At 55.0% G+C, this 24,318-nt stretch overlaps 1 protein-coding gene across 3 annotated transcripts in view; it reads right to left on the bottom strand.

Moving 5' to 3' along the window:
• Positions 1 to 24,318, bottom strand: part of HTT (huntingtin) — a 169,125-nt gene that overhangs the window by 38,895 nt on the left and 105,912 nt on the right. For all 3 annotated transcript variants that reach the window (XM_051836726.3, XM_089325101.1, XM_089325102.1), the window contains 6 exons: positions 20,895 to 21,031; positions 18,661 to 18,777; positions 12,230 to 12,352; positions 11,735 to 11,970; positions 10,569 to 10,711; positions 2,423 to 2,630 (listed from right to left, as the gene is read on the bottom strand). In XM_051836726.3, coding sequence (XP_051692686.3) covers positions 2,423 to 2,630; positions 10,569 to 10,711; positions 11,735 to 11,970; positions 12,230 to 12,352; positions 18,661 to 18,777; positions 20,895 to 21,031 — 964 coding nt within the window. The remainder of the gene's footprint in view (positions 1 to 2,422; positions 2,631 to 10,568; positions 10,712 to 11,734; positions 11,971 to 12,229; positions 12,353 to 18,660; positions 18,778 to 20,894; positions 21,032 to 24,318) is intronic.

Genomic DNA, 24,318 nt, shown 5'->3' with positions numbered 1-24,318 from the left:
CCTGGCTCCGGACCCAGTTGTTCCAATAATGTCCTTTCTGGTTTTCTGTTTTTTTTTTTTTTTTTTTTTAATTAAAGATTTATTTATTTGAAGCCAGGATCCAGGAGCTTCTTCTGGATCTTCTATGTGGGTGTAGGGGCCCAAGTACTTGTGCCATCGTCTGCTGCTTTCCTAGGAGCATTAGCAGGGAGCTGGATCACAAGTGGAACAGCTGGGAATTGAACAGGAACCCTTATGGGATGCTGGCACTGTAGGAGGTGGCTTTATTGGCAAAACATCACAGCACTGACCCTTTTAGCTATTTTTATACACCCAGATCCAAAAGAAAACAAAAAACAAAAACAACAACAAACAAACCAAAGGGACCGGTGCTGTGGTGTAGCGGGTAAAGCCTCCACCTGCAGTGCTGGCATCCCATGTGGATGCCAGTTAAAGTCCCAGCTGCTCCTCTTCTGATCCGGCTCCCTGCTATGGCCTGGGAGTGCAGTGGAAGATGGCCCAAGTGCTTGGGCACCTGCACCCACGTGGGAGACACGGAAGAAGCTCCTGGCTTCGAATTGGCTCAGCTCTGGCTATTATAGCCATCTGGGGAGTGAACCAGTAGATGGAAGACCTCTCTCTCTCTGCCTCCACCTCTCTGTAACTCTTTCAAATAAATAAATAAATCTTAAAAAAAAAAACCCATAACCAAGGATCGTAGACATGCATTTATTTCTTCCTCACATGTTCCTTTTCATCTACTGAAACAAGTCTTTGTCTCTGTGACAGGGACATTTCTGGGAGGACTGCCTCCCACCATCACAGTGAGGAGTGAGGTCCGTCCTCACCACCCACCACCACCAACAGGGGCCAGTTGGGAGAGGAGGGGAAGCGGCATTTAGCATCGCTGCCTCAGGTACTGGCTGGGGTTGGGGACACCTCCCCTTCCACTGCCCCCAAGCCTCTGTCCTCAACAGTGAATGCAGGCCCTACCCTCTACACTTTGCCCAGCACAACTCAACTTTCGGAGTGCACCGGACTCCTATGAAAAGCCAGTTAAAACACAAGTGCTCAGGGGCTGGCAGGTTAAGCTGCTGCTTGCGAAGCCAGCATCCCACATCAGAGCTCCAGGTCTAGTCCAGGCTGTTCCCACTGATTCAGCTTCCTGATAATGCTTCTGACAAGACCAGAGATGGCTGCCAACATATGTGGGCCCCTACGACCCACGTGGGAGACCAGGATGGAGTTCCTGGATCCTGGCTTTGTCCTGGCCCAGACCTGGCTGTTGCAATTATTTGGGGAGTGAACCAGCTGACAGAAGATCTGTCTCTTCACCTTGAAAATATATAAATAAATCTTAAAACAAAAACCAATTATTCAGGGCCAAGTCATCAGGCCCAGCGTGGAGTCGAGGACAGGGCTGGGATGGCCCACAGGCTCCCGCGGTGGCTCCGAGGCACCCCGGTGCTCACGGTATGCTCCATGCACTGGCAACATTGGCACCACCAGCAGTGTCGCTCCTGAAGTGCGTCTTAACCACTCCGGCTGACTGACGACCTCCTGTCTCCTGGCTCCTACAGTCCTCCGTCCCGGCAGTCCTCTGTGCAGTGCCAGGGCTGCCTCAGGCCGCTCCCTCCAGCCTCACGGCCACACGCTGGGGCAGGCGCAGCCTTCCTCTTCCTTTGCAGACTCCACCACGTGGCGCACACAGCAGGTTGCTCAGTGCTTTCTGACAGTGGACCTTCCAGCCAGAGGGCCACGGACCAGCCTCTCACACGGGGCAGGAGAGCTGCCAGCACGCACGCTCTCCTCTCTCCCCGTGGAGCTCATGAGCCTTCTGCGACACTGCAGTGAGGACCGAGCTGCAGGCCACGGGGTTTCCTTCCACACGTGCGGACATGGAAGCAAGGGAGCACCTGAAACCCAGGCCGAGACCTGGAAACTTTCTGCAAACAGCTGGCCGTCTGCAAGACTCAGGGAGTCTTTTTAAATATTAAAAATAAAAATAAACAATAAGGTATTTCCAAGTAGTTTTGAAGTTTGCTAAATAATTAATTCATCAGAATAATGAGAACCACATTTAACTCACAATGAAGTGCGGCATTGCAACATGTCTGGCTGTGGAGCCAATTTAGGCACCAGAGCTGAGCCGCAGGCATACACCCTGACAAGCAGAACCCACAAGATGGAATGGCGCCAAAGAACTTGTCAAAGAAAATCACATTTGAGAGGCAGCTGCTATTTTGAATGCCTCTTGTTGGAACACATTTTTCCCTCTACAATACATGAAAGAAAGATTAATACGCAGCAGATCTTACAAAACCTCACAAAAAGTGGGAAATAAAAATGCCTTAATAGTAGCCAAGCCGCAAGTCACTCAGCATCTCAGACGCCAGCATCTGCAATCCCCCGGACTGCACCCAGGGTGGGCAGCCAGGCCTACCTGGGCGTTTGCTGCACCTCTGCCCACCAGCGGTGGTCGGTGTGGTTGACAAGCAGCAGGATCTGACACCACAGCAGCACCAGGGCCGGGTGCGTGGGGACCATGCAGCGCACCCGTGCGTTCAGGCTCTCCAGGGAGTAGAAGCTGCCCTCGCAGCTGTCACTCGTGAAGAGTCTCGTGGCAGCTGCTGTGATTCTCCGGAACATTCCTAGAACCAAGCAAAGAAACTCACTGTGGGGATGTGTCTTCACTGCCCATCTTGGTCCAACACCATGCAGCTGTAAGATCTGGCCCTGGTAAGACAAGGACAGCCCCTTCCTACATTACGTACTCAAAGCACTTGGCAGTTGTGAGCAGAAACAGATATCCTACTCACTTAATGGACCAGCCAAAAAAGCGCACGCTGTCAACTCTCCCACCATCTTCCCCGCCACTGGTTGGCACTGCCGGCTTCCCCAGGGGGCTCCAAGTAAGTGTGGACACGACTCCCAAGTAGGAGGCAGGCAACCCCAGCACCTCCAATCACACAGGGCCACAGCAGGAGCAGTGATCCACCCCTGGGGTGCTGAGCCTGAGGAGGAGGCCCCACGAGCACACATGACACACGCTGGGGCCATGGAGCACCCGGGAGGTGGGCTGCACGGTCAGTGACTCACGCTGCACACGCCCACAGGTCTCTCCGCAACACCCTTTTCAGGACTGGAAGACGTTCCCTCTGGGAGTGAATGAGCTCATTTACAGAAACCCCGCCCAGCGCAGCGTGCCTGTCTCTCTCCTCACCGTGCTGGCTTCCTGAGGGCTGGCCTGTGCCAGGGACTAACCCTGCACACAGTGCAAAGCGCAGCAGGAGAAGCAGCGAGACCCAGCGTGCAGGCAAAGGGCGAGGCTCCACGGCTACCGGCTCTTCTGCCTACATACCCTGGGTCACCTGCTAGCGCTGAGGCAGAATCTTACTTCTGACTGGAATTTCAGCAAACCCCAAGGGGGAAAGGGCCCTGAAACAGGGGCAAACAAGGACAACACTCCTCACCATTCCATGAGCTGTCAAACCTACAGCCCTAGACAAAGGAAGAAGCCAACAGACAAATAACCTCAGCGGCCCGGGGGCTTGCCATGCGCTGGCCCTGTGAGTTCCAAAGGTTTCTCTGTGCTTTTGGTCAGCCTGGCCCCTGCAGCCCAGCCAACCCTACCCCATCCTCTGAGGCCCCATTGCTGCATGGCTCCCTTGTGGGACTAACAGACACGTGAGGGGCTGATGCTGGCTGGGAGGAGCCTGAGAGCCAGGCCACAGGACGGTTTACTCGGGCCGTGCTCCGGGAGACTGCTCACACAGGCTCTGAGACCACACTGACGGGCTCAGCTCTGTCTCCGCTGGCTGACCCTGGATGTACACCAGCTGCGGCCTCAAAATCCTCACCTGTGGAAGGGAACTGAGTACGCTACCTGTTCATGAAGTCACAATGTCGGTATATGAGCCAGCACATGACTGGCGCGGGGGGACGAGCACCCGGGGCCGCTGCCGCTGCCGCTGGACTGCAGAGCCCAGCACATGACTGGCGCGGGGGGGACGACCACCCGGGGCCGCCGCCACTGCAGGACTGCAGAGCCCAGCACATGACTGGCGCGGGGTCGGAGGGGGGTGGACGACCGCCCGGGGCCCCCACTGCTGCTAGAGTGCTGCTGGGAGAAGTGCAGGTGGAGGTGAGGTGGACTTCAGAGGGCAGCGCCCAGGAAACAGATGGATTCTGGACAGGCCGCCAGGGTGTGTGCTGGGGGAAGCCTGCAGCAACACTGGCATCTGAAGAACCCGATGATGGGTGTGGACTTCGCTAACGAGAAGAGGAAGCCCTGCAGGAAGTCAGCGAGGCCGGGCAACGGGCAGGGCAAGTCACACATCTAGAAGCTGAAGGAAACAAGTGACAGAGGTCACAAAGAACACGGACCCACCAAGAGGGAGACAGAGATGGGGGTGGCACAGGGAAGAGAGGTCAAGGACAGCAAGTCAGGGCACACATACAACCGAGAGGCTGCAACCAGGACCCAACAGGTGTCAGGCTGGGGGGCAGGAGGGCTGAGGAACGAGAGGGACAATCCACTGCGAGCAGCATGACTATTTCGTGGGGCTGTCTCCTAACCAAGAGGGAGGGTCAGGAACCGAGGAAGCACGGCAAAGCGGCCGACTAAGGCTCTTTCCACGTAAGGCTGCAGCCGCGGGCAAGTGAGCAGCCGCAGGTGCTACAGTGCGGACACGAGCACACACTTGCCCCGTCAGTGTGCGAGAGGTACTCAGTGAGCAGAGGAAACTCAGGACAACCTGAGACGAGACCATGGGGAAGCAGGCCGAGGACAGGACAGGGACGGCGGGGAAGGGGCCACGTGGCTCCAGGTCTTTGTCAGGAGAGGAGGGGTCAGGACAGCAGAGCTCAGGTGCCAGGAGGGACTGGCCAGAACTCCTAAGAAGGACAGGGAGACCCCACTGGGACTGTGAGCAGGACTACGAGAGCACCTTCTGGAGTGACCACCAAGCCTGCTGCGTGTGACACCCGCTGCGACACCCGCCTCGGCACCCGCTTCCTGAACTCATCTGTTTTCATCCTTACTGTCAACTGTATCATCAACGGCAAACTCCCTGCCAAGCTGGCCAGCAGGTATCAGCCAGGACGGCCCGCCCCAGACCCCTGTGCCCACAGATCACAAGGCAACGTCCACTGCTTCTCACCCACGGTGATACCAACCTTCTCTGCCTCCCCTCCTCTTCCCCAGGCACACAGAGCCACAGGAAGGAGGGTCCCTGGACCCCTGCGTGAAGGGAAGTGAACAGCCTCAACAGTCGCAGACACAGGAGGCAACCTGCTCCTGCGGGACGCTCAGAGACCTGACGCGTGAGAGGTGGCTGCCACACATGGGAGGTGTCAGGAAACCAAAGAAAGAAGACGCTGCAGGATGTAGCAGGAACTATCAGGGAGCTCTCGGGCAGAAGCGGACCTCTGCACCGCGCGGCAGGAGACAAAGGTTTACAGACGAGGGGAGCCCCTGGCTGACCAGGACACACCTGGACTTTGGCAGTCAGAGCTGAGTGTCATAATGAGGCGTAGGAGGGCCTCCGGGGTCACCAGGAGGTCGAGGTGGCTGTGACGCGCACAACGGCTGCGTCCTGTCAGGCTGCACCCTGCGTACGTCGCCGAAATGCTGGCTTCCGTGGCCACCTTAAGGAACAGCGGCAGCAGTGAGGGCAGGGTGGAGGGCAGAAGGTGCTCTGTGGAGACTCTCCCTCCCTGCTCTCCTGAGTGGCCACGTCCAGTCGTGTGGGACACAGAGAAGGCAGGCAGGCAGGGCCTAGGAACTGCAAAGGTGGCACAAGGGAGGCACAGGGAGCCCGGAGAGACGAGGAGAGGAGCGAGGGGCGGGCCCAGGGCTCAGAGCAATGGTGAGGACCAAAGCAGGGGAGTGCTGAGAGGAGCAGGCCTTGGTGAAACACCGTCTTGAGAGCAGGCCGGAAGAGGGTGCACACTCAGTCTCTGGAGACAGAATTCTCGAGTCCACCCTGAACCATGGCTGGGCTCAGCCCCTTCAGCCAAGCATGGACACAACACGTCTGTTCCTCACACGTCACACACCGGCCACACCACGCGGATGCTCCACAAACCCGAGCTGCTGTTCGGACCCGCACCGATTCAAGGAACAGCAGAAGTGACAGGAAGAGCTCAAGTCCCTCCTCAGAGGAGAGGGGAAGTTGTCCACTGGGAAGACAAACACACGTGCCACACACCTGACGGAGAACACCACGTCTCCCGGCGTCACCACGTCAGCAGCCCTTCTCTGCTCAAGCAGCTGCCATCAGTGCGGGGACAACCACTCTCCCTCTCTTCTACCAGTCCGACTTTGGCCCTAAGGCAGAGACACTGACCCTTTCAAAATCCTGGGGGAGAGCGGTGAGAAAGCCCAGCCTAGGAGGAAGGGGCTACACAAGCTGCACCTTCACTCCGTCCACTCACACCTGTGTGAGGGCCACTTGTCCTCCGTCAATCACAGGAAACAGTTCCTACTGTCGCGGACTGGGCAAGCATCTGATGGCAGGTGGGAAGGGGCAATGAGACGCGGTGTGGGAAAGCACTTCCTGGGGCCATGGGATGCCGGCGCCGCAGGCAGCGAGTGGCTTCACCCACTACGCCACAGTGCCGCCCCTCTGATTGGGTTTAAGATGGACCTGATAGAACGACTGGCTCCAGGACGCCCTCAGGCACTGGCACCCACGGGCTCCAGTCCTTCCAGAAAGCAGCACAGCGGTTCTATACAACCGCCACCCATCTTCACGTGCACCTTAAATCCTCCCTGCGTGGTGACACTAGGGAGACAACTGTCACACTGTATTTTTCAGGGAACGAGGTCAAGAAAGCAAAGTGCACAAGCTTGGCACGGACACAGCACTCTTCCCTGAACAGTCCCGGGCTGCGACTGGCTGAGCTGTGCTGCCACCCTAGTGGCTCTGAGCTGATCCCTCTTGGAGGAGAAGAGAAAGATACGAACCTTACACCCAAAGGACACGTCTCTTTCTTAGCTACTGCACTTACACCACAATGAATCTGGACTAGGAAACAATTTTGGGATAAATACCCTCCCTCAAACTAAAAGGCAAGGCCATTATTCAAACTAGTTTCTATTTCAAAATGCGTCTCTGAAATGGACAAATTTAAAAGTCTGAATTTTCAAGGGACAGTTAGGAATCACTGCCTCTGTTTTAACAAAGCATGAATAACCTAAATATTGCTTCAATTCTATCAATTCTATCTTAAAACCAATCAAAGGGGCTGGCACTGTGGCGTAGCAGGTAAAGCCACCCACTGCCATGGGATGCCAGTGTCGGCATCCCATATGGGTGCTGGTTCGAGTCCTGGCTGCTCCTCTTCCAATCCAGCTCTCTGCTGTGGCCTGGGAAAGCAGTGGAAGATGGCGCAAGTGCTTGGGCCCCTGCACCCATGTGGGAGACCCGTTAAAAGCTCCTGGCTCCTGGCTTTGGATCAGTGCAGCTCCGGCCATGGCGGCCAATTAGGGAATGAACCAGCGGATGGAAGACACCCCCCCCCCCCGCTCTGTAACGCTTTGAAATGAATAAATATTAAAAAAAAAAAAAACCAACCAGTGTTCTACTGCCTAGAATCTTTAAAAGAAATGCAAACTAAACAAGAAAAACAAAAAGGAATGTATGCTTACACACGTGTTATCTGTAAACGCCAGGCCAATGAAACAGTGTCCAGAGACACCAGCCACAAACCCACTTGCCTATTCCAAGCCCAGATTCCTTCCAGTAGAGCGAGCTGCTTCTCAATGTGGCTGCACTGTCAGCAAAGGTAGTCCCCAGCCACGCAGAGCGGCTTAACAAAAATTAAAAAAACAAAACTGGGGCCAGTGTTGTGGTGCGGTGCAGGGGTTGAGCCACTGCCTGTGATGCCGGCATCCCATATGGACGGCAGTTCATGTCCTGCCTGCTTCACTTCCAATCCAGCGCCCTGCTAATGCCCTTGGGAAAGCAGCAGAGGACTGCCCACGTGGTTGGGCCTCTCGCACCCATGTGGGAGACCTGGAAGAAGCTACTGGCTCTTGGCTTCAGCCTGGCCCTGCTTTGGCCTTTGCAGCCGTTTGGGGAGTGAACCAATGGATGGAAGATATCTCTTTCTTTCTGTAACTCTGGCTTTCAAATAAGTAAATAAACCTTAAAATAGAAAATTCACTCTCTTTAAAAATTAAGTTTTTCAAGACAGGCATTTTGCACAATTTTTTAAAATATTTATTTAATTTGAAAGAGTTACACAGAGAGAGAAGGAGAGGCAGAGAGAGAGAGAAAGAGAGAGAGAGAGAGAGGTCTTCCATCTGCTGGTTCAGTCCCCAATTGGCAGCAACAGCCAGAGCTGCACCAATCCGAATCCAGGAGCCAGCAGCAGCTTCTTCCAGGTCTCCCATGGCAGATACAGAGGCCCAAGCATTTGGGCCATCTTCTGCTGCTTTCCCAGGTCATAACATTGAGCTGGATTGGAAGAGGAGCAGCCGGGTCACGAACCTGCGCCCATACGGGATGCCGGCACTGCAGGCAGCAGCCTTACCGGCTACGCCACTGCACCTTGCACAACGGTTAAGCTGCCATTCAGGGATGTCTGGATTCCATATCAGAGTGCACTGCTCTCCATTCCACCTTCCGGCTAGCGCATGGGAGGCAGATGGCAACAGCTAAAGTGGGTGGGGGGACCCTGCCCCCAAATGGGAGATCTGGATTGAGTTGCTGGCTCTTGGCTTCAACCACTTCAGCAAGTCCAAGCTATTTTATGCGGGGAGTGGGCCAGTAGGGGTAGAAGAAAACTCTCTCTTCCTCTGCCTTTCAAATAAATTAAATAAATAAATAAAAACTTCTACAGCCAGGCCCTCAATCCTACTAGGCACATTTCAGGGGCCATGATGACCCACATGGCACAGTGCAGATGCCAAGACATTTTTGCTGCAGGTCCTACTGAAAAACCCAGCAGTAGAAGTAAAAATACATTCCCTGGGCTGGCATTGTGCTATATTGTGCTATATACAGCCTGTGATGCTGGCATCCCATGTGGGCGCCAGTTTGAGTCCCAGCTGCTCCACTTCTGACCCAACTCCCTGCTAATGCACCTGAGAAAGCAGCAGAGGACAGCCCAAGTACTCGGCCCCTGTACCCACATGGGATACCTGGATGAAGATCCTGCCTCTTGGCTTCAGCCTGGCCCAGCCCTGGCTGCTGCAGCCATTTGGGGAGTGAAACAGAGGATGGAAGACTTCTCTTTCTGTAACTCTGACTTTCCAGTTTTGAGACAAAGAAGACAATAAAATTACAGCAATGGATGGCAAATTCCTTGAACCGCACAGAAATCCAAGTGGACATACATGCACACACCCATTCTATACAGAGAAGTCCTCAGAGACACGGAGGTCTCCTGGATGGAATACAGATAATTAATAGCAAGGTATTAAAATGACCAACATATAAAAAATGAATCTATTACTTGCTAACAAGGCATATTTTCTCAACCTCCAACTTACTCCAGTGATCCGTAAAGCATAAGTCAAAAGACCTTTTCAAAGTAAAAAGAAGGGGCTGGTGTGGCGGTGCAGTGAGCTCAGCCCCTGCTCGTGCATCCAAGTGCTGGTTTGAGTCTTAGCTGCTCTGCTTCTGATCCAGCTTCCTGCTAGGCACTGAGAAGGCACAGCATAATGGCTCTGAGAAACATGATTTAACCATCACCAACACCCATTTCCATCACTGCTGTATTTTAAAGATTTATTTATTTATTTGAGAAGCAGAGGGAGGGATGGAGAAACAGAGAAAGAAGTCTTCCATTGTCTGGTTCACTCCCTACATGGCCACAACAGCCGGAGCTGGGCCGATCTGAAGCCAGAGCAGGGATCCTCTTCCAGGTCTCCCACGTGGGTAGCAGACGCCCAACCACTTGGGCCATCTTCCTCTGCTTTCTTAGGTGCGTTGGCAGGGAGCTGGATCAGAAGTGGAGCACCCAGGACTCGAACTGGCGCCCATATGTGACGCTGACACCACAGGCGGAGGCTTAACCAAGTACGCCACAGTGCCAGCCCCTCCGTAACTCTTTTTATCTCACAAAACTGAAACTGTGCCTATTAAACTCCCCCCGTCTCTATCCCCCACCCCTAACAACCCTCAACTTTGTCCCTGAGTGTGACTCTCTGAGAGCCCACTTCAGGAGGAATCGCAGGGTCTCTGTTCTGTGACTGGCCTATCTCACTCAGCACAGTGTCCTCAAACTATCTCACTCAGCACAGCGTTCTCCAAGCCCATCTGCTGGGGCAGGTGTCAGATTCTCTTCTGCTCACAGGCTGACCACCAGTCCCCGTGTGCACAGACCACACCTGCCTGTTCACCCGTCCACCCGCGTGCACCGTGAGCAGCGCTGCTAAGAACGTGGGCATACCAGACTCTCCCACCACCTTGCTCCGCGTTCCTTTTCAGAATACACCAGAGTAAACCTGCGGGTCTTACCACCCACGAAACGCTTTCCAAGAGCTCACAAGTTGCTGAGCAGAGCACAGCTTGCGCCGGGCACGCGGAGCAGGGCAGGGGCCCCCGGGGACGCGCAGCCCAGGCCCATCCGCCTACCAGACTTGAAGATGTGGATCAGGCACATCAGCAGCGTGCCGAGCTCCTGGCAGTAGAAGGTATGCTGCTGCTCGCTCAGCTCCACCTTCAGCTGCTTCGTAACGATGTCCTCTAAGAGAATACCGACGAGCTGCAGCAGGAACCTTTCAACAGGAAGAGGCACAGCAGGGATCAGACCACCCCCACACGGCCCCGCCGCATCTGGACGGACATACGCAAAGGGAGTCCACACCGTGACAGCAATGCTGGCCACTCCACACCTTCCCCACTTACAGACTGGCAGCGTGGGGTCAGGATTAAACGACACACAGCATTCTTTCCAGTTTTGTACGATGTAAAGCACAAGTATTAGCTGACAACACCCCTCCCCCACCCCGGGAACTGAAGGGACCCCTGGTTTTGGCCTTGTGCTTCAACACAACACAGGAGAGCCACAGGCTGTGTGCACAGGAAGAGTTGCCGTGCTCATCTCCACCGACAGCAAGCCAAGCAAGGCCTGCTGGGAAGGCACCCCTGTGCAGAGGCAGGTCTGGAGGCCGAGGGACCCTTGTCTCTGCACAAGCGTTTCCAAGGGCCTGATCGTGACCCCTGTCCTCAGGAGGGAGGGAGGACAAATTTGACACTGCGGTATACAGTGGGTGCCACCCTCCTTATCGGGGAGTATTCTGTTACTGGCAGCGTGCAGAACTGCCAGCACATGACGAGAGTAAGCACAAGACTGACTTTTAGCACATGTCCTTATGCTTTAAACTTTCTGCTGGAGGGGCCAGCGCTGTGGCACAACAGGGTGAAGCCTGTGATGCCGGCTCCTGTATGAGTGCAAGTCCAAGCAGCTCTGTTTCCCATCCAGCTCCCTGCTAGTGTGCCTGGGACAGCAGCAGATGACAACCCAGGGACTTGGGCCCTACCACCTACGCGGGAGACCAGCATGGAGCTCCAGGCTCCCAGCTTCGGCCTGGCCCAGCCCCAGCCGTTGCAGCCATTAGGGGAGTGAACCAGTAGAGAAGAGCTTGCTCTCTGTCTCTCCCTCTCTCTGTAACTCGGCCTTCTATGTATCTGAATTCAAACATCAAAGCTACACAGGGCTGCAGCAAGATGAAGAATTACTCCAGACTTATCAATCCTGCAAGCACGGACTTCTCCCAAGACAGGACTCATTGGGTCACCTGGAGAACGTTTCTTCCGGCAAACTCTTCGTTGGCTTCCCCTCACTATGTCCATCCGGTGTTGCGTTCTCATCCCCATCTCTTAACCTGTGAATCACTGGACAGGAGATGAAATACGGAGAGAAGGAGAGCTCCTGAATCCGAGAAAGAACAATGTCCTCTGTTGACTGGGAAATCAGAACCCTCAAAATGGCCAGGATTCCTGATATCCACAGCTGAACAGTGCTCACAGATGCCTAGAAGAAAGAGGATAAGGAAGCTGCAGCTGCAGAACAGGAGAGGGTGAGACCCTCCCTGCTTGCCAATTTCATGCGGTGAGCCCTTGTTCAGCACCGCAGGGTGTGTCTCGGATCGCTGCTTCTCTAAGTGTGGTTCCAGAGACGCAGCACCTGTCTCCCCTGGGAACGTCACCCCAGCCTGAGCCACAAGCTCTAGGGTGGCCGTCTGTGCGTGAACAAGCCCCAGGACAGATCCGACACTCTGGCCAACACTCACCATCGTGCTTGGGGTGACGAACATACTCCGCAAAAGCATGTCCACCGGACGGAGGGAGGAAGGGGCCAAAATTTCAAACAAGGTGTTTAACACTCCAAGAGCTTCATGAGAGTCGATGTGCATCTGTGGAATTGAAGCCCAAAGCATTTCCATGTGAGCCGACAGAAATGCCAGCTTCTTTTATTTTCAGGTCCCATATCTCAAGGGCAAATGGTCACAAATCTCTTTTTTAGAAAATGTGTTCATGTAAAAGGCAGAGCAATGGGGGGAGGTATGAGGAGAGGCAGGGCATCCACCTGCCAGTTCACTCCCCAGACGCCCACGACAGCCAGGACCAGACTGTCCAGGTCTCTCTCACGAGGGACAGGAACTCCGGTTCCAGCCACTGCTTCCCGGCACTTCAGTGGGCGCTGGGCTGGAAGCGCCACAGCAGGGGCTTGGACTGGCCCCCGAGAGGATGTGGGCACCCAAGCAGCTGCTCCGCCCCCTGTGCCACAACGCCCACCCCGATCATCCCTTCTTTAAACGCCTTCTGATTTCAGTAGTGAATGAAACAATCAGCTAAGAACACTCGATCGTCATTGGAAATCTTCTCCCTTACACACTTATTGCATACACGACATGGTTTCTTCAAAGATTCATATACACAAAGTATGAAGCAAACCAAGTGGAACTGCCCTAATACAACTGTCACCATGCTTGGGGACCTGCCTCTCATACACCTCTTTCTTCCCCCCACCCCCAGAAAGCTTTTATTTAAGCAATACAAACTTGATGTTTTTCATAAATACAACTTTAGGAACACAGTGATTCTTCCCACCCCCCCACACCTCTTCCTCCTCCCTCTCCTAGTCCCATTCTTATTTTTTACTAAGCTCTATTTTCAGTTAACTTCATACACATACGATTAAGTCTATACTAAGTAGAGTTCAACAAATTGTATGAAGAAAAAAAAAACTGTTCCCCAACAGTCGAGACAAGGGCTGTTCAAGGTCACTGCATCTTTAAGTGTTAGTTCCACTTCTATAGGTTACCTGTTAGGTGCTCTACTGGTTATCCAGATCAGGGAGGACATACTGTATCCGTCCTTTTGGGATGGGCTTGCTTCACTAATTATGATGCTTTCCAGTTTCATCCATTTTGTTGCAAACAACAGGATTTCTTTTTTTTTCTGCCACTGTGCAGTACTCCATGGTGCACACATCCCATAATTTCTTTATCCAGTGTTCAGGTGACAGGCATTTCACACACCTCTTTCTACACACATGGAACAGCACACACCTGCTTCCTCCTTTCCTGCACCTGCACCCACCCTGCCCTGCCCAGCAGTCAAGTCACAAAGGCTAGCAAGCTGGTGTGTCACTTGCCCAGTCTTTTCCATATTCTATAACCACATCCCCACACACAAGCAGAAAAGTGTTCCGCTTTATTCTGAAATTTCAGATCCTAATTGTTTCTGCTTTTTTTCACTTAACAATACAATGGAGAATTCCCAAGGCAACTGGCTTTAAAACCAACCACTTTTAATGGACGCAACAACCACTTTTAATGGACGCAAAGTTTATACTACAAGGTGTTCAATCATTCCCCTACTGATGTTTCAGATTTTTGTTGCTACCGAGAGACAGTAACAAAGTCAACAACTCTGCCAGGAGGTGGGGTACTTCCCAATGCAGGCATCTGAAACCTTCCAAGTGCCCAGGGCTTCCCTGGCCCATCCAGCCGCCTCCAACTCTGGAAGAGCCCAACATACTCATACAAAGGCCCAGCGCCATTTACGCTACTGCTGGACCCAGGCCACCTGCTCAAGGGCACTGTCCAGCAGTGTTCCGCTGTGCACTGCAGTTTCCAGTCTGTCTTCTGCTCTCTGCATGGACTGCCCTCGTTCCTGCCAGCTTCCCCTCTATGCTCCGCCCACCCAAGATCTCTCTTCTAGGGAGTCTATGCTCCGCCCACCCCAAGATCTCTCTTCTAGGGAGTCTATGCTCCGCCCACCCCAAGATCTCTCTTCTAGGGAGTCTATGCTCCGCCCACCCCAAGATCTCTCTTCTAGGGAGTCTATGCTCCGCCCACCAGAGTTCTCTCTTCTAGGGAGTCTTCTGCCTCTCACTGTCTTCGCAGGATTTTGCTCTATCTGCTCTTCTCCAGCCCCGTCTCAGTGCCCTTAGCACCACTGCCAAACCGAGGCCCAGCTCTCAGGACGCCCACAACTGACCCCTTCCACCCCCAACCCGCCTGCTTCTGTTGCCCGGGCACTGGCAGTTTCTTTCCATCCCCTTCCTGGGCCCTTCCTCACCTCCTTGACCTCTGAGCCGAGGACTGCTGCGTTGTCGAGTTTCAAACGTGTGTATCTTGCCAGGTCTCTCAGCAGCTCCCAACTCACACACCCAATACCAGCCTCACTCCAGCAGGCAGCATCTACAGGGGTCTCGACAGAACACATCCTACCCAGACCCCAACCTCCTCCTGAGGCCCACTGCTCCAGCCTCTGCAACTTCGTCCACCACCCCAAGTCATCCTCACGCTTCTCTCTCTCGCATCCACATCTGAGCCACTGGCAGACCCTGCTGGTCCTACTCTCACCCTGTGCCACTGATGCCCACCCATGGCTCCTCTTCGGTGCCCTGGGGCTGCACGTGTTTCCCTGCTCGGCCTTCGCCTCCCCTGGGAGTACACTTTCAACTGAGAAGTAAGAATTGAAAGGCGTCTGACCTAGCAGCAAAGATGCCCAGCAGCGGCCAGTGTTGTGGCGCAGAGAGTCGAGCAGCCGCCACCTGCAACGCTGGCACCCCCTATAGTTTGAGTCCCAGCTGCTCCACTTGCAGTCCAGCTCCTTGCTGATGGCCTGGGAAAGCAGCAGCAGACGGCCCAGGTGCTTAGGCCCCTGCACCCACGTGGGGACCCAGACTGAGGTCAGGCTCCTGGTTTCAGGCGGGCCCAGCCCTGGCTGCTGCAGCCCCCGTAACTCTACCTTTCAAATAAATAAATAAATCTTACAAAAAAAAAAAAAAAAAAAAAAGCCGGGTAGGACACTGACACCTCACACAGCTCACACTGGAGTGTGCTGGGTCGAATACTTGGCTCCAGATAACGCTAACGCAGACCTGGGAAGCAGCTGGGTGCTGCCACCCACAGGGAGACAGACTGAGTTCCCGGCTCTCTCGGTAGTCTGCATCTGGTAAGTAGACCTGTGGGTGGGAGCTCTCTCCTCTGTTGCGACAAGTAAAAACAATGAGCCTATAAAACTAAAACCACATCACTATGCTAAACCCTCTCAAGCTCCCCAAAGTCCTCCCTGATGGCCTCGCCAGCAGGCCTCACATTCTCGCTTCACCCAGGGCTGGTCCCCACACCAGCCTCTGGAACCCCAACTGGCATGTCCCCCCACAGGGCCGGGCCCTGCCACTGGCTCCCTGGAACACTAACTGGCATGTGCCCCCACGGGACCGGGCCCTGCCACTGGCTCCCTGGAATACTAACTGGCATGTCCCCCCACGGGGCCGAGCCCTGCCACTGGTTCCCTGAACACTAACTGGCATGTCCCCCCACGGGGCCCAACCCTGCCACTGGCTCCCTGGAACACTAACTGGCATGTGCCCCCACAGGGCTGAGCCCTGCCACTGGCTCCCTGGAACACTAACTGGCATGTGCCCCCACGGGGCCGGGCCCTGCCACTGGCTCCCTGGAACACTAACTGGCATGTCCCCCCACGGGGCCGAGCCCTGCCACTGGTTCCCTGGAACACTAACTGGCATGTCCCCCCACGGGGCCGAGCCCTGCCACTGGTTCCCTGAACACTAACTGGCATGTCCCCCCACAGGGCCCAACCCTGCCACTGGTTCCCTGGAACACTAACTGGCATGTCCCCTCATGGGGCCGGGCCCTGCCACTGGCTCCCTGGAACACTAACTGGCATGTCCCCCCACGGGGGGCCGGGCCCTGCCACTGGCTCCCTGGAACACTAACTGGCATGTCCCCCCACGGGGCCGAGCCCTGCCACTGGCTCCCTGGAACACTAACTGGCATGTGCCCCCACGGGGCCGGGCCCTGCCACTGGCTCCCTGGAACACTAACTGGCACTAACTGACATGTGCCCCCACGGGGCCGGGCCCTGCCACTGGCTCCCTGAACACTAACTGGCATGTCCCCCCACAGGGCCCAACCCTGCCACTGGCTCCCTGGAACACTAACTGGCATGTGCCCCCACGGGACCGGGCCCTGCCACTGGCTCCCTGGAACACTAACTGGCATGTCCCCCCACAGGGCCAAGCCCTGCCACTGGTTCCCTGGAATACTAACTGGCATGTGCCCCCACGGGGCCCAACCCTGCCACTGGCTCCCTGGAACACTAACTGGCACTAACTGGCATGTGCCCCCACGGGGCCGAGCCCTGCCACTGGCTCCCTGGAACACTAACTGGCATGTGCCCCCACGGGGCCGGGCCCTGCCACTGGCTCCCTGGAACACTAACTGGCATGTCCCCCCACGGGGGGCCGGGCCCTGCCACTGGCTCCCTGGAACACTAACTGGCATGTCCCCCCACGGGGCCGAGCCCTGCCACTGGCTCCCTGGAACACTAACTGGCATGTGCCCCCACGGGGCCGGGCCCTGCCACTGGCTCCCTGGAACACTAACTGGCACTAACTGGCATGTGCCCCCACGGGGCCGAGCCCTGCCACTGGCTCCCTGGAACACTAACTGGCATGTGCCCCCACGGGGCCGGGCCCTGCCACTGGCTCCCTGGAACACTAACTGGCATGTGCCCCCACGGGGCCGGGCCCTGCCACTGGCTCCCTGGAACACTAACTGGCATGTCCCCCCACGGGGCCGGGCCCTGCCACTGGTTCCCTGGAACATTAACTGGCATGTCCCCCCACGGGGCCGAGCCCTGCCACTGGCTCCCTGAACACTAACTGGCATGTCCCCCCACAGGGCCCAACCCTGCCACTGGCTCCCTGGAACACGAACTGGCATGTCCCCCCACGGGGGGCCGGGCCCTGCCACTGGCTCCCTGGAACACTAACTGGCATGTGCCCCCACGGGGCCGGGCCCTGCCACTGGCTCCCTGGAACACTAACTGGCATGTCCCCCCACGGGGCCGAGCCCTGCCACTGGCTCCCTGGAACACTAACTGGCATGTCCCCCCACGGGGCCGAGCCCTGCCACTGGCTCCCTGGAACACTAACTGGCATGTCCCCCCACGGGGCCGAGCCCTGCCACTGGCTCCCTGCAACCCTCCCCCCAACCATCTGCAGGGTCACACTCCCTGCCTTCCAGCATACTCAAGCATTACGTCATCAGCAAAGTTTCTGCCTGTCACCACTCACCGTGACATTATCACTCTCTTCTGCCTGTCACTGCTCTCCGTGACATTATCACTCTCTTCTGCCTGTCACCGCTCTCCGTGACACTGCCCGCTCTCTTCTCCCTCGGTGCTCTGGAGTACTCACCATCAGCCGACGTTTTACAGGCGTCCCTGTTTTTCTGCTGTCCCCAGCAGGACAAGGTGTTTTTAAATCTGCCTTGTTCATTCCTGTCTCCACTGCCAGTACCTGTGCTGAGCTACTGATGGGTACTGGACATAGTGTGCCGAACGTGACCCAAGAGGATCCACATACAGCCCCGGAGCCCCAGACATCACTGAACCCACGTCTCACTATCGCCAGAAACCAAGGCCCAGCCACCGTCCGTGTGGTCTCAGGAGAGCCATCCTCAGGAGGCTTCTTCCACGTGCCAAGAGCCACGCACGACCCAGGGTCCAGGGCTTGCTTTATGAACAAACGTGCCTGCAGGCCACTCAAAACCTCCACCTGTGCCAGGCACGCTGTGGGCCCATCTTGAGGGTCATCCTCAGCAGACCCTCCACCCTTCCCTGGCTACAGAGGAGCTGTCAGTGCACACAGCTCCTATGCACCGGTACCTGCGGAACCTGCGCCGCGGGAACACAGCTCTGTCGGCCCCACCTGACACGGCGGTCAGACCATTCCCCACCACAAGCGGTGTCACTGCAGTAGAGCAGCTCTGATTAAATGATGTACAGCTGCTCAGGTACCGCATCAATGATGAGGAAAACCAAAAACAAAAAGCCAAGGACCACAGAAAACGCATGACTGACAGGAGGACGGGGGCAGTGCCATGAAACAGGACCAGGTGCAGGCTTAAGTCAGACCTGGACCAAGTCAAGCCCAGAACCTTCGGGTAACCTCCAGTACCCTTTGAGCTATGATTTCTTCACTCAAGTAGGCAGACAATGGCAGCCTGAGCAGGTCGTTGTCAGAAAACACACACTGTGACCAGCGCCAAGAGGTACTGTCAAAGCAGGAATCTGTCACGCGCTGATGACCACCCGCCATTCACGATAATCTCAATCCACTTCCAAAAGCAGTACATCACGCGTGCTGCACACTGCAAGCCAGACTCGAGTGACAAACCTGCTGCTTGGCTAGCATCGGGAGAATGACGTCAGCAACCTGGCGAGACAGCCGCTTCCACTTGTCCTCATTCTCCTTGTGGCACTGCTGCAGGACCAGAATAAACATCTCCAGGACCTGCAGGAGCATCGCAGCACGGTTAGGACGTCTCCAGCCTGCAGGCCCCTTTCCATTGCCTCTTGGCGGCCTCGGACCCCAGCTGAGCAGGAAGACGCCAGGATACCAGGACACGTGACCCAGTGAGGGCCCTACGAGCACAGCGGGGGCCACAGAGCAGCGTCTCCAAGGCACCAGTGAGCTGCACGCTGACTCAGCATGACTCAGGGCCGGGTCCGCTCCTCTGGAACTTACAGGAGCTCATCATCTGAGACAGGCACAGCGTGAACACCTGCAGGGCCAACACAGGCCGGCTGAGCAACCCGCAGACACCTCACTGCTCTGTGTACAGGAACCTCCAGCCTGTGCTCCTGCGAGGGACTCGCACTGAAGAGCAGCTCCGAGGGAGACGACCGAGCGTTTCTGAACAGAGGTATGTACGGTCTGGCAGAGCTCTAACAGGGCAGCCCGCCATCACATCTGCAGAGTTACCAATGCACAGCGATGCCCTCCGTGCCCAATTAGTCAGGGCTGCACCCTGCACCAGTGGGGGGGAGGGGCTGCAGGAGGCCCTGCAGCCCGCAGAGCCCCGAATGGTTATTAACAGAAGCTTGCAACCCTCACTCTGTAAAACCTAAGTACTATACAGACGGACACAGCCTTGCCTTTAGGCCAAGCCCTGTATCCACAGCTACCCGCACTCTTCAAGGGACTGGTGCGGTGATACATTAAACACAAAGTGAGTTCCACCCGTCGCTGGGTAAATTTGCCAGACTTGAGCTGCCTACTCGCCACACAGCAGAGACCTCACTGGACGTGGGGCTCATCAGCCCTCCCAGGGCCCCACCCTCTCAGCCACGCTCACCAAGACTCATAGGCTCCTTCATCCACCCCGCCCTGCATTTGTCGTTTTTACTGTAATTGTGTGATTTCAGTAAGCATTAAACACTTAGACACCACATTTTCAACATAAGAATGCACAAAGATGGTGTTACTGTATGAAGAAAGCGTCTAGTTTCACAAAGACTCAAAGACAAACAGCTAAAAAGGACTGACAAAATGAGGGCTAGGGACTGGTGCTGTGGCATATTGGGTAAAGTTGCCTCCTGCAGTGCCAGCACCCATATGGTTCGAGTCCCAGACGCTCCACTTCCGATCTAGCTCCCTGCTAATGTGCCCGGAAAAGCAGTGGAAGATGCCCAATGCTTAGTCCACTGCACACACATGGGAGATCAGCAAGAAGCTCGTGGCTCCTGGCTTCAGATCAGCTCAGCTCTGGCCACTGAAGCCATTTGGGGAGTGAACCAGCAGACGGAAGATCTCTCTCTCTGTGTCTCTTTCTCTATGTATGTAACTCTGGCTTTCAAATAAATAAATCAAAAAAAAAAAAAAAAAAAAAAAAGAGGGCTAAACAACTGTATAAGTTGTTTTTTTAAAAAAGATTTTATTTATTTGATAGGTACAGTTACAGACAGTGAGAAGGAGAGACAGAGAGAAAGGTCTTCCTTCCATTGGTTCACTCCCTAGATGGCCGCAATGGCCGGAGCTGTGCCGATCAGAAGCCAGGAGCCAGGTGCTTCTTCCCGGTCTCCCATATGGGTACAGGGGCCCAAGTACTTGGGCCATCCTTTAGCATACAGCTGGACTGGAAGAGAGGCAGCGTGGACTAGAACCAGCGCCCATATGGGATGCTGGCACCGCAGGCAGAGGATTAACCTACAGCACCACGGCGCTGGCCCCAACAACTGTGTAAGTTTAAAAAAACACTTAAAAAGTCAGATTTCTGCACTCACACACCTCAAACTTGCTCCAACTTAAGAGGAAAAAATGAGCTCAAAGAACAAGACCTTAATCCTTGACAAAACAACAGTAAATAAAGCCTTTTTTCAGATTTGAGATAATATCATGTTTAAGAATGTTATTATCTTGACCAATGATGCAATTAATTATATTTGGTCTTCGTTTTGGGAAAGAGGGTCTCCACCACCTCTCCTGTCTGGGATTATCTTCTGACTGCCAGACAGGTGTCAGGCAGTCTCCTGGGGCCATGCTCCCTTTCAAGACACACACCCAAGTGCACCTGCACCAGGCAAAGCGCACCGACACCTCCCTCTCCTGTCCGCAGACGCCCTTCGTACCTGGTGGTACTGGATGAGTCTCAGCAGCATCGACACCACCACCTCCTTCTGGGTCTCAAGCTCTCGTCCTGCATCAGCTTTATTTGTTCCCCGTAACACGAAGAGGTCGTGGACGATGGGCTGCAGAGCAGGTATGGCTGTGGGGACAGAGGGGACCCGATAAGCCACATTTGGGAGACAGCTGTGAACACCTCCAAAGTGTTTTCAGGAAATTAAAAAACTCCTAACCTGTCCCTACGGTATGGTAAGGGATGAACTAACTAACAGTATCAGTTAGTGTTCTGGGAATGTCATTTTACCACATGGAGGCCCAAGACCCTCCTCTCCACACTGACTAACACTCCTGTGCAGCTCCTAAAGAAAGAAAACCAGGCTTTCTGTAACATGACTCACTTCTCACTACAGGTGACTCAAATGCAAAAGTCAGTCTGGAAACCATACTATCCATAACCAAGTAAGATGCCCGGCCGTAGGCAGAAGCTAACTGGTCTACCTGCCTGTGCTGCTTTAGGTAAACTCATCTCTCACACGCGAGATATCCCCCCAGGCCATTAGGTCCACAACAAAAATCAGAACAAATTAATAGACTCACTACAACCACACAGAAAAGAAACACAGGCACACTCGCCTCTCACTGACAGACACACACAGGCACACTTACCCACCCTCAGTGACACACACACACGCACACACACTCACCCACCCTCAGTGACATACACACACACTCACCCACCCTCAGTGACATACACACACACACTCACCCACCCTCAGTGACACACACACACACTCACCCACCCTCAGTGACACACACACACACACACACACTCACCCACCCTCAGTGACACACACACACACTCACCCACCCTCAGTGACACACACACACACACACACCCTCAGTGACACACACACAGGCACACTCACCCACCCTCAGTGACACACACACACACACTCACCCACCCTCAGTGACACACACACACACTCACCCACCCTCAGTGACACACACACACACACACTCACCCACCCTCAGTGACACACACACACACACACCCCCTCAGTGACACACACACTCACCCACCCTCAGTGACACACACACTCACCCACCCTCAGTGACACACACACACACACACACCCTCAGTGACACACACACACACACACTCACCCACCCTCAGTGACACACACACTCACCCACCCTCAGTGACACACACACACACACACTCACCCACCCTCAGTGACACACACGCACACACACACACCCTCAGTGACACACACGCACACACACTCACCCACCCTCAGTGACACACACAGGCACACTCACCCACCCTCAGTGACACACACACAGACACACTCACCCACCCTCAGTGACACACACACACACACTCACCCACCCTCAGTGACACACAGACACACTCACCCACCCTCAGTGACACACACACGCACACTCACCCACCCTCAGTGACACACACACACACACTCACCCACCCTCAGTGACACACACACACGCACACACACTCACCCACCCTCAGTGACACACAGACACACCCACCCACCCTCAGTGACACACACACAGATACACCTACCCACCCACCCTCAGTGACACACAGACACACCCACCCACCCTCAGTGACACACACAGACACACTCACCCACCCTCAGTGACACACACACACACACTCACCCACCCTCAGTGACACACACACAGACACACTCACCCACCCCTGATCAACAGGCACACCCCTACTCTCAGACAGATGATTTAGTTTTCCAGTGCTAAACTCAGCGTATGGCTGCCCAAGGTGCTCTCTGAAGATCCTCGGCATCAGGGTGCCTTGACGTCAGGTGGGCGAGTATGCAGGTGTGTGGCTGCTGCAGAGCTGTGGATGATGTCTGGTATTTGACATTTGCATTTTCTGCTAAATCCGGTGGCCGAGATGCTACATATGAATACTCTGTCCCCACTGAGCCCTTGTGAGGCCGTGGCTGAGACGACTGGCTTAGCTGGTCAGGAGATCCAGAAGGCACCCCAGCCTCTGCGCTCACTTGGCCTGGTCTACACTCTCCTACAGATGGACAGCACTAAGTGGCCATGACATTTTCACATTTAGGGGTTTCTACGGGTCTTAGGATATGTCCCTACCAAAGTTCAAAAGCGTGTAGATTCCTGCAGAGGAGCCGAGAGAAGTCAGTAGGGAAAAGGTAGATCAATTTATGAGCCGGCGGTGTGGCAGAGCAGGTAAAGTCGCTGCCTATGACCTGGGCATCCCATATGGCTGCCAGTTCAAGCCCTGGCTGCTCCACTTCCAATCCAGCTCCCTGCTAATGACCTGGGAAAGCAGCGCAAGATGGTCCAAGTGGTTAGGCCCCTGCACCCACGTAGGAGACTGGGAAGAAGCTCCTTGCTCCTGGCTTGGGACTGGCCCAGCTCCAGCCATTGCAGCCACCTGGGGAGTGAACTAGCAGATGGAAGATCTCTCTCCCTCTCTCTCTCTGTAAATCTGCCTTTAAATAAATAAATCTTAAAAAAAAAATCAATTCAACAAGTTCAAAAAAAGATTTACAAGTGATTCTTTTTTATTTTTAATATATTTTTTTTTTTGACAGGCAGAGTGGATAGTGAGAGAGAGAGACAGAGAGAAAGGTCTTCCTTTGCCGTTGGTTCACCCTCCAATGGCCACCGCGGCCGGCGCGCTGTGACCGGCGCACCGCGCTGATCTGATGGCAGGAGCCAGGAGCCAGGTGCTTCTCCTGGTCTCCCATGGGGTGCAGGGCCCAAGCACTGGGGCCATCCTCCACTGCACTCCCTGGCCACAGCAGAGAGCTGGCCTGGAAGAGGGGCAACCGGGACAGAATCCGGCGCCCCAACCGGGACTAGAACCCGGTGTGCCGGCGCCGCTAGGCGGAGGATTAGCCTAGTGAGCCGCGGCGCCAGCCTACAAGTGATTCTTAAAACCACATCACCTCACACCACATGTAAAGGGAGCTGCCTGAGCAGCTGACCATTTTCTATGGTCCTTATTTAAGCTCAAAAATAGCCAGGAAAAAGAGAAAGTCCTGAATCAAGCCCAAACTATACCCTCCAATACACCAGAGAAGAAATGAAGCTGGTTTACGGCAAGTCAGATTTCACGTCGCGTTTGTGGGGCATGGGAGTCACCACCGTGCTGCCCCAGGTTAAGCCTCTGACTGCAATGCCAGCATCCCACTTCAGAGTGCTGGTTAGCACCGGGCTGCTCCACTTCCAAACCAGCTTCCTGCTGATGTGTCTCAGAAGGCAGAAGGCAGCCCATCTGCCTAGACCCTTTCACTCACACAGGAGACCCGCGTGGAGTTCCTGTTTCCTGGCTTCTGCCTGGCCCAGCCCCAGTTGTTGTGGCCACGTGGGGAGTGGCCCAGCAGGTAGAAGATCTCTGTCTGTCTTTCCCTCTTT

This window comes from Oryctolagus cuniculus, chromosome 2 (genome assembly GCF_051225735.1).
Source record: "Oryctolagus cuniculus isolate XC-2025 breed Fujian yellow rabbit chromosome 2, ASM5122573v1, whole genome shotgun sequence".
Taxonomy (NCBI): Eukaryota; Metazoa; Chordata; class Mammalia; order Lagomorpha; family Leporidae; genus Oryctolagus; species Oryctolagus cuniculus.
Note: the sequence above shows the minus strand (reverse complement) of the source record. Positions and strands in the feature narration are given on the sequence as shown.